This window comes from Cynoglossus semilaevis, chromosome 13, assembly GCF_000523025.1.
Source record: "Cynoglossus semilaevis isolate Cse_v1.0 chromosome 13, Cse_v1.0, whole genome shotgun sequence".
Classification (NCBI taxonomy): Eukaryota; Metazoa; Chordata; class Actinopteri; order Pleuronectiformes; family Cynoglossidae; genus Cynoglossus; species Cynoglossus semilaevis.
Window position 1 is genome coordinate 11,143,033 of NC_024319.1, and position 11,081 is coordinate 11,154,113.

General features: G+C 41.7%; 1 protein-coding gene across 1 annotated transcript; it reads left to right on the forward strand.

Moving 5' to 3' along the window:
• The first annotated feature begins 397 nt into the window (after positions 1–397).
• Positions 398–9,807, forward strand: LOC103388575 (transcriptional repressor scratch 1-like). Its single transcript, XM_008323621.3, has 2 exons — positions 398–3,072; positions 8,485–9,807. The coding sequence occupies exons 1-2, from the start codon at positions 2,958–2,960 to the stop codon at positions 9,210–9,212; spliced, it is 843 nt and encodes a 280-aa protein (XP_008321843.1). The 5' UTR covers positions 398–2,957; the 3' UTR covers positions 9,213–9,807.
• The last annotated feature ends 1,274 nt before the right edge of the window (positions 9,808–11,081 follow it).

An 11,081-nucleotide genomic window follows, 5' to 3' on the forward strand; every position in this document is an offset into this window, starting at 1 on the left:
AAGGACAACAGATGGACTCGCAGATCACACACACACTCATACACACACACACACACACACACACACACACTCCCTTATCGGAAAATACTAATATATATGCATACAGTACAAATCTGCCTTTACTGTAAGTTATAGCCGACAGACCCCCGCCCCCTCAAAACACACACACAAATCTCATATGAAAACCATAAATGTTTCCTTTGGTTCATCGTCAGATTTTCTCATCAACGTCAGTGACAAAAACCTCATCCTCCTGTGTGTACATCTGACATCTTCACTCTCCTTCTCCTTCTATCTGTCTGACAGATGTAATGAGTCCATTCATTTGGCCACTGAGAGTCAAGACAAGGAAATCAGATATTACAGAGGGGGGAGGGGGGTGGGCGGTGGGGCAGAATTTCTCTGGACAGACTCCAAGGGGGGACTTGCACTCAAGTAAAATGACATTGTCTAACATTATAATTGGATATTTATTTTTAGTCCGGTGGGCCGGATTCGGTCTGCGGGCCACTAGTTGATGATAGCTGTTTTTACATGATCTGACAACATAAATCCTTGAATCGTGTTTTTCTTACTGGTCGGTTAATTTACATCCTGTGTTTACATGGAAAATAAAATCTTTCTTATTTGAACTAATCAGTCAAACTCACTCTAAATACATTTGACTTTATTTACGACTCCTTTCAGGAGCTAAATTCCAGAACAACCTCTGAAGTCACACATGTTTGTGCATTCCCCAACTAGATGAGCTCAATTGCTTCTATTTTATTTTTACATCGACTTCATGAAACTCTATGTCCCCGTCATTCCTGCGTCTTCTTTAACAGCGGCCTCTTCGCAGCACTGAGTCGTCCATGAGCAGCCACTAACCTTTAACACACCTTCAGCAACTTTCCCCCAGCACAGACCTGAGTCAGTGTCTCTTATACACCTGTCTCATTAAAAGCAAAGCGGTGCTTCCTCAGAGTATCACAGGAACTCAGTGATGTGCACTTCCACACACTGGGACTAATTAAACCATATTCATACACAGTCGTTTGGTGTCAGAAAATTAAAATTTAATTAAACTTGTTGTCAGAACTTTTTAATGGGAGAGAAAATGCATCTGGTGATAAAGAACTTTATCACATCATCGATCAATCTGTTAAACGACAAATGACGCCACGTCCTGTGAATATGAACGCTGCACCGTTCCAGTTGTTGAGAGTGAACCTTGTCTGACCCTGACGCAGATACTACTGTACTGTCACACTAATCTGACTGTCGGCGTAAAACACACACACCGTTTCATTCACATTCATCTGCCTTGGAGGACACATTACTGATAATGATGAGGCTTTTCAGCCTGATACCTAACGTCGCCATTAAAACCATCGTCATGGTTCCAACAGCTGACATAGAATTAATTGAGCAGGTGATGACAAGAGAGAGGAAACACAAAAAGTGCAGAATAAATAGAAAAATAATAATAAAAAGTCTCACCACCAGACAGTATTTAAATTGGTATTAAACGCTGTGATAGCTGAATCAAATCGATGAGTGTTGAGAAATACCATAACAATAATTTCCATCCTTATCTCCCCAAAACACGTAGCCTCGCCTCACACACACATACACGCACACACTCACTCACACACACACACACACAAACACAAAGACCTGCCCAGCCATTCTTGTCAGGACACTGCATTGACCCCCCACCCATTAATTTGGAGAGATTAACCAAACCCTAATCCCCAATGTCAGACTTAACCACCCAAATTCTAGACCTAAACTCATCCTAACCACAGACCACGTGGTCTAATCCTGACTTTAACCAGATCCTGAGAAACGAGGTCTAGTCTCATCAGGACCAAGACCCGACACTGTCAGGAGTTGTACAAGAACAGGTCCTAAAAAGGCAACAGAAATGAGCATACGTTCACACACAAAACATGAAGTGAAAGGAAGGGAAGAAGAGAATAAGAATGAAAGGCAGAGAGGAAAAAGAAAGAGGGGGTGATAACAGCTTCAATAAATCATTCGGGCCAGTCGCTGCTCCCTGGGGATGTGGGATGGATTAAATTAAGCACTCTCTCTACCTACTCTCTCTCCCTCTCTCTCTCTCCCTCTCCCACCCCCTTCCCCTCTTTCTCTCTACAGTATAAATGCCAACAGCTGATCAGGAGACGGCACACGCACGGAAACACGTCGCTGAAGCTGCAGAAAGAAAGGACCAGAAGGAAAGAAAGAGCTAGAGAGAGAGAGAGAGAGAACAAGAGGGAGAAAGTTAGACGAGAAGAGGAGAAAGAGGGGGATGCAGAAAGTCGGGATGCTCATGAGGAGTCGTTTTGTGATTTTCTTTTTTCTATCGACCTCAGTAGTCGCTTTTAACGGGAATTGAGGAATTAAGGACTACAACCAAGGACGAAGGACGCAGTGAGAGTGACATTTATTCTGAAAAGCGTCCAGAAAACACCGCCCTTTTATTTTTTTTAAACCATCATTCCCCTCGAACAATTCAGTTACTCTTTAATCTGAAGAAGCCCGTGAGCAGAGTACCTCATATATACATCCTGTTTCCACTTCTTCTTCTTCTTCTTCTTGTTATTCTTATTATTTGTCTGCTGTTGTTTCCATCTCTGGAACACGGAGGACGCGCGGCTTTCCCGACGGGAGCTGTCCGGTGCTGAAGTTGCATTTCACATTCTCTGCACAAGGACTTGGACTGCAAGACACGAGGCGGCGAGAGGGACGGTAGGAGCCACGCGGAGCACCGGTGGACACCAAGTGCTTTCCTGGATTCGTTTACAGCTTCCGTCTCTTTCTGTATCTGAAGAAACAAATCCTCATCTGCTTCACCTGCCTTGTTTTGTGAAATCTCCAAGCTGGCCAGGCCGTCGGCGATCGCCTGTGTTTGCGAGTGTGTGTCGTCGCGTTTGTGAGTGTGTGTGTGCGTGTGTCGGTGTTGCAGCACCATGCCAAGGTCTTTTTTGGTGAAAAAGGTAAAATTGGATGATTTCTCCACTGGGGCGGATCTGGAGCACGCCTACCGGCACAGGACGGACCTCAACCTGCGGCTCCATGACAAAGGTAGGTCAGATCTGTCTACACAATGGGCACTAACAGGTGTCTGAAAGAGTCGGTCTGTGGGAAGAGTCGATAATAGCCCAGATCTCAGTGGCATTTCTGTGCACCGACTCTGTGGGTGGATGTGTCCGAGCAGGACTTTCTGTTCTTTAACACCCACCCCAGCGGCACGGTGGCACACATACCAATACAAACTCAGTGAGTCCGTGCTGCGTGTACTATAGGATCATCAAACCCAGGAGTGTATTTGATGTCAGATCACCTGTTGTCACGTTTTCTCGTCTGCCTGCTGTATCAGAAACTTGTGATCAAAGCTGCGGGACTGTAGCTGTAAAACTGTGTGGTCTGTCAACAAACTCAGGGGCAAACCGTCAGGTTAATAATAAAAACGATTTGAGGAGTCATTTGTCCAGAGCAGACTGTACCAGATAGATTTGAGCAGGACAAAGACACGGTGCAGACTAAAGAAGCTAAATTAAAAAATAAAAAAACACCTCCTGGTTTTAGGTGTTGCCACGTCGAACATCCAAGCCCCAGAAAGCCCCTGTGGAGGTGGGTTGCCATTGAAGCGAAAAGATCACTTAAGAAATCAACAGAATCCAGCACAACCCTTGTTGCATCGATCCTGGCTCGTGGTCAACAGTGACTTTCACTCCTACGCAGAATAAGTCAGGTTAAAGGCCAGAAAGACAAGAAAGATGTTAACCACCACACACACACACACACACACACAGACACAGACACACACACGCACGTTTTTTCCCTTCTCCGTGGAAGTCTCACTTTAAACCTCTTAGTTCCACCTGTTCTATCTTTGGGAGATTTCTGCGCAACAGTTTCCACGCAGGCTGTAGAGAATGTTTCACTTTTTTCTGTTCTAAAGCGGCCGCATGTAAAGAAGAGCTTCAACTACAGGGATGGACGAGAGGTTAAACCATGACGTTGACGTCACTTAACAATAAAAGACTATGTTAACGTCAATAACAGCTTCATAAAACGTCGATCATCATATCGACTGAATGGACTTGTCAATGGGAGCCACAGTCTTTACACACTACAGTACGTTTATACTCAATTTGGACACGTTCCATTATGTGGTCTGGCTGTAGTTCCGTTGGTTAATTAGTGCAGCTGTGGAGGGTTGTGGGTTCTATTCCAGCCCTAGTAGCCAGCCCCAGGTAGATGGCAGAGGATGTGGTGAAGGACCTTTGAGTGATATTCGGAACTGGAAAACAACATACAAGTACAGAATATTTGCCAAGTATTACAGTATTTACAGTACAGTTCGGATTCATGTTTAAGTTGTGTATGAAGTCATGAAAACGGAAATTCCTCTGTTTAGACTCACTGCTACCTTACGTCGTCACCCCTTAAAGAATCTGCCCTACTCTCGTCGCCATCCCATAATATATTCCTCTCTCGCCCGCTGCTGTTCAACGGCCGACAACACAGTTGAAACTCAACAAACGAATCCACGAGCTGTGGGTTTATTTTTTCAGCCTGTGTTGCTGTGGTGAGGAAGAACAGCACTTTATTACATATGGTCTGACACGGAGCGGGGCTTCTTAATGGCCGATGCCCCGACACTGCAGTTGAAGTGTGTTACTGCCCCACGCTCTGTGATGCTGTCAACTTCTCCTCCATCCACGGCCGTGTGCGCCACGTCCACCCCGCACGAAAAGACCCCGAGCTGCCTCCACCTTTTCAATGAAGCCACTGCGTCGCCTCCATCCGCGAAGTCACGGACAGGTCGGTGCACAAGGACACGAGCAGGCGGCACCTGTGGTTAGCCCTGCGCTCGTGGAGCAGAAAGCTGTGAGCGGAGTGTTGATGACGTGGAGGTTAACAAGCCCGGCTCACCGTGACACACGCGAGCTGCTGTGCTGCCTACACGGCGGCCACCTTTTGTCTCCATCCACTAACTGTGCGCGGTGACAGCTTAATGCAGTACAGTACAGTACAGAACAGTACAGTATAGTACAGTACAGTACAGTACAGTAAACACAAACACCAGGGGTGACGTTCTGCTTCAACGAAGCGGTTTTTGGAATAATTGATGTTCCATGTGTTTGAATTCTGAAAGTGTGTGACGTGGGTATGTTTTCACACAACACGGCGAAGTGTGGACCTGATAAAGTCTGTGTGGACAGATGTCACGTGTTGATTCTTCAGTTAAAACACACACACACAAAACAAAAAAAAACTTAATTTAATATTGGATTTTTAAAGGTTTTTTTTACTGGAAACAACGTTGCACAATAAATGCTTGTTAGTATATCATAGTTGTTGGTATATTGAATTATTACAGAGATTTAAACAAAATAAAATAATATATACAACATACAAGCACTAGAGAAAAGAGGGGGAAGAAAGATTTAGAAACAAATAAATAAATGTTATATATGAAATATTACAATATGTTATTAAACCTTTTACTACATATTCTATCTAATGAAGCTTTAAATAAGTCATGATGTGATAAAGTCACTGAGGAGTAAAAGCAGCTGTGGTTGACGTCTGGCCAAGTGAAACATTACGACCAGTTTGACCAGGGAGTTGTTTTTTTATTTTTATACGTGGTAGTCCATGTGAAACATAGGATGTACTTTAAGAGTATGGAACAGATACTGTATTTAAAAAATGTAAGCTGACACGTGATGTTTTAAAGAAGAGCTGAATTAACAGAAGCTATTGACACGTTTAAAAAACACCTTACTATACTAACCTTACTGTTATTTATTAAATTCACATAAGTACATTTATGATCTAAATTAGCAGAATAAATAAATTGTAGCGTGTTTACACAGAAAACTACTACAGTGGTGGGCTAAATACATAGTGCCTATAAGAGACCCGAAATATTTGAGGAACGTCCATATATATTGTATTTTATAAAATCCCATGTTGACGACTATATATACTGTATATTTCTTTTGCAAAAACTGTCAAAAATATTTTGATCCTATTCTGTATAACCTAGAAATGTCATTATAAATACTAATTCTACAGTGCTTTAGAAAAAAGAACTGCGAACCCGAGTATACTGTATACTGCGTGTACTGTAGCGTATGAAGCCTGTTGCGAGTCCTCAGTCTAATGTAATATGCAAGAAAGTACTGCTGACTGCACTGGCTGGAAATGCACAGCAACAGCTGCAGCTCTGCTGTCACCGTGCCATCACTGTGCACTGCACTACACTGCACTGCCCTGGAACTGTCCGTGGTGCTGATGCTCACTTTCACACACCGCATCAGCTTCCCCAGCCTGCGTGCATTCATTTTCCACTGAGGAGCTGTTTCACCAGTAACCGTGGAGGTCGGGGGTATGGGGGACANATTAATAGGTTAGAGCTGATAAGTAAAGATTTTTCCCCTGCTCTTGGCAACAGGTGAACTGAAGAAAAAACAGGTTCTCCATTCATTCAGCGACTTACACATAAATGCAATTGTTTTTAAGCGGCCACTGCAGCACTCATGGCAAGTTGACAACTACTCTTTACTACCTCAGGGTGAATGCAGTGAATGGAACATGGCCTTGGCTGTAGCTGCTGCAGTATCACATTAACAACACGTTCAGTACCAGTTCCTGAGGGACCGATCGTTTCATTTGTGCTCATAAGGCCTGGAATTCACAGTTCTTAAAATCGCAGTGAAACAAAACACGTCGTGCATCAGACACAGAACAGCAGGAGCACTCCTGTATAGTTTATTTTAAACAATATTTTGTATAAGTGCAGATGAGAAACTGCTGACCTGGGACAAGATAAAAAAAAATTGCTGATCTAAGATCAAATCTTACTGGAACCATCTGTGCTACCATATTTGGTTTTCCACTCTTTCTCTTAAAGGAAAAAAAGCAGCTGGCTTTACATCACATACATTACAGCACCACCTGTCGTGTCAGCACTTCTGTCTGTATGTAGCCCTAAGTGAATACCCCATGATGATTCTATATACGATTGTGCATCTCTGAAAAACATTTAACAAACATTTAAGAAAAGAAGAAAAAAATGGTGAATTACAGTGCTATTAATTTAATATGGATATTTTCCTCCCTAACATTTATGTAAAATCAATACCAAATAAAGTTAGATTAAAACTTCGTCATGAGGTAAAAAAAACACACAACCGTGTGTTTTAAATCTAATACAGATTAAATGTATTAGTTACTGTAAGTAACGGTACTAGTTATTTACAGTACTAGCCTTTTAAATACTGGTTACACTAAGTAATCATTTATTTGTCTTAAAGTGATGTGTGTAACAAGGCTCTTCATCAGAGATGACTGATAAAAACTGGAAAAGAAATTCTATCTGATTTCATTTCATTCCTTCAGTTTGACGTCAATTAAAAAGCTCCTTCTGATTTACAAAGTATTGAACCCAATGTAAACCCATACAGTTAATACATATTGTTTAATACAATATGAAGGAGGTGTATATTTATATGTAGTATACGTATATATTTCCAGATATTTTTTTCACTGTGTAAAATTTGCATTAAAACCATCTTTTATTCTGGATTTCTTATTTTGCACCATTTGTTCATGTGGAAAATCGTTTTCACAGACTCAAGTTTAAGTTGAATCTTCAGACTGGTTTTGTTATTCTTGTTGCAGTGGGTTTTTATATGAATGAGTTTTAAACATTTACTCAACAAACACCGAGCTGTTAAACATGATGTGGTCAAGAGTTGAAACATTTTTTTAAAAAATATATCAGACATGTTTTCATAGGAGACAGACCTGGACTGCAGGCAGACCAGGGACACATCCTGATGTTGTACTTTTCTAAACTGTGGAAAATCAGGTCTGATATTTTACAGCTGAAAAAACATAAATGGATGCCTGGCGGATATTTGAGTCTAAGGGAACAGTTTGAACAACACAGATTTCCCAGATCAGTCCTTCAGAAGAGCATGATTTTTTAAAATACAGTAGAACTAAGATGATCAGGAACACTGAACAGCAGGTTCTGTTCTTCAATAATTTTAACTGTAGACGGTGACAAGCCTTTTTTCCCCTCTCTCTCTCAGCGACATTTAAATTGAAAAGAAAACACTGAGTGCTTGCAGCAACTTAGTGTTTGATGTATGCACCGGTTGGAATCAATCTTGAAACGAAATCCCTGTTACCGGTCTTATCTGGGAATTATAGAACCTCCCAGGATGTTTTCAGTGAGGCAGGCATTCAATTTAAAACTGATGTGTGTTAAACTGGTTTCCTCCCAGTGAATAAGAAGGTAACACAGAAATATGATGACGAGTCACTGAGTCTGAATTACTAAACTGGATGTTGTGTTTTTAATGACATTTTTTAAATGATGCATCACAACATGTTTTGAACTTGAATTCAGTGTTTTTATTTTTTATTGTACTCCTGTGAGGTGACAGTTGTTTACTTTCTTCTCCACCACAGCTGGCTACATCAGTGACTACATCAGCCCTGTTGTCTACGATGCTGAGAGTGACAGTGGGATCAAGGTGCCCTCTCCTGATCCGCTCTACGATGGGATCCACAGTGACTACGGGGCCCCGGACTCGGAGTCTCCTGGCAGCCCCAGCTCCGAAATCACCGACGGCTACATCAACGGAGACGCTGCAGTGAGTGAGGGTTACACAGTCGATGCCTTCTTCATCACAGACGGCCGCTCTAGGAGAAAAGGCCTCAGCAGTCCCAGGACCATTCAGAGGCACACGTGCAACGAATGCGGCAAAACCTACGCCACCTCCTCAAACCTGAGCCGGCATAAACAGACACACCGCTCTCTGGACAGCAAGCTGGCAAAGAAATGTCCCACCTGCGGGAAGGTGTACGTGTCCATGCCTGCCATGGCCATGCATTTACTCACTCATGACCTCAAGCACAAATGTGACGTGTGCGGGAAAGCGTTCAGTCGACCTTGGCTTTTACAGGGCCACATGCGCTCCCACACGGGCGAGAAGCCGTTTGGATGTGCCCACTGCGGGAAAGCCTTTGCCGATCGCTCAAACCTGCGAGCTCACATGCAGACGCACTCGGCTTTCAAACACTTCAAGTGTAAACGCTGCAACAAGACCTTCGCACTCAAAAGTTACCTGAACAAGCACTACGAGTCTGCCTGCTTCAAAGGCCCCTTCTCTCCACTCAGCCCCTTAGATGCATGACCCCCCGCCGACAGATGAACCCACAGACTAAACTGCAGCGATGAATTACCTTAATATCCTTAAAACACTAACTGCAGACACTAAAACAGACAAATCTATTTTTGGTCCAAACGTGACCTTGCTTTTCTCCCTCCCTCCCCCACTTAACACCCCTCCCTCTAATTTACCCATATTCTTGCCTTCCAGTGGAGCCGACTCATGACGACGATGAAGATAGCACAATTTTTTCTCCTTCATATTTGTCCACTAAAGGATTTACCTGAGCTACGCATGCACTTCCTCCAGAAACTCTTCTTCACCTCCTTTTCCTCTGTCGGTTTCAGATAGAGACAGTAAGACATAAAACAGCTCCGTTCTGGCACCTAGATACATGAGGCCATATGTTTCAGGACACTGAGGACGGGGACAAGGACATAGACAATAGTCAGCCTATAGCTACTATAGCGCCTCCTGCACTGAGATACAGTGAGAGAAAAAAATGTGATTTTTCTTTTTCTTTTCTTTTCTTTTTCAAGGGGGGTAATAATAGTAATAATCATAATAATAGTAATAATAATAATGATACTAATAATATTCTGCTGCACCAAGTGACCATTTTCTTTTAACTAATGAGGTTCATTAAGTATCTATTTATTTATACTATTTATTTATATTATTTATTCCAATGAATTGATGACATCATTATTTATTATTATTTTCTACGTATAACATTTTTGTGATTTTAAAATATTTGCCAAAATCATTTTATTACTACAGGCCAAAGCATATGCCATATTTTTTGCCAACTTTTTAAATTTATAATTTTTTAACCTTTTTATTTTAGTTAACTGTGCTGCATGCAAAAAAGGAAACAAGATCTATGCCAACATCATGAATTTTTTGTGATTTTTTAAAATTTTTATTTTGCCAAACTCTAATAGATAGAACATGAGGGCAATATTTTTTTGGAGCCTCTGTAGGACTCTTTAAAAAGCAATAATCACCTAATGCATGGTATTTTATGATGAAGTTATGAAGTATTACCTACTACTGTATAGCAGTTTTAAAATCAGGTATGTCTTACTTCACCTATAGTCATAAAACAGAAAAAAATACTACTATTACAAAGATCAGGGAACATGCCAATGTAGTGTTAGAGTGACAAAAACAAAAAGTCCTGTCTTTCCTCTCTTGTTATGCACTGCCTGCCTCTTAGTGAGTAGAATTATGTAGGATGTATGCTAGAGAGGCTGGGATCAGCTGCCTGCTACGTATGAGGCCTATCGTAGGATAACTATAACCTTGACAAATCTGCACAACGGGAACTTTAAAGTAAAGGTCTGAGAATTACAGAGCGGGAGAGGCGTACGTTTTGCTTTGGGCCTCCACGTTTTGCTCACGACAGTTCAGTGCATTTTTATGGTTGGGGGTTTGGGGCTGTTAAAATGGCACTTATGTGTTGTTACGTTAGAAAAAAACAAACAAACATATTTTTTTATTTCTGAAGCCAAATAAATCGACAGGTTATAACCGTTTAATAATGCCATCTTTTAAAAGAAAACTAAAGGCTCACGTAAACATGTCGGACTCGGGAATTGTACATTGACTCATTGGAAGAGGTGCATAGTATTTGGCTTAAATCTGTATATTGTAAGGGAAATACAGAGTCAAGGTTACCGTAGGTTGATTTTTTATTTCACTTCCATACCATTTATTCTCAGATCAATAAAGATAGAAATGTGAGATTGAAACTGCACAAAGACACCGTTTTAGCAGTTAGTCATAATTATTCTGCTGTAGGCCTCATTCACCCAACCTTTTAACTGGCTGAGAGATACCTTGGGTGTAGACAGGCAAACCCAAAACTTTAGACCCCGATAGTTTCATATA

Bases quoted from the DNA above. Each gene is read 5' to 3' on its own strand.
- LOC103388575 (XM_008323621.3), top strand. From the start codon at position 2,958: ATGCCAAGGTCTTTTTTGGTGAAAAAGGTAAAATTGGATGATTTCTCC. The intron at 3,073-8,484 runs GTAGGTCAGATC...TCTCCACCACAG, and splicing joins CCTGCGGCTCCATGACAAAG to CTGGCTACATCAGTGACTAC.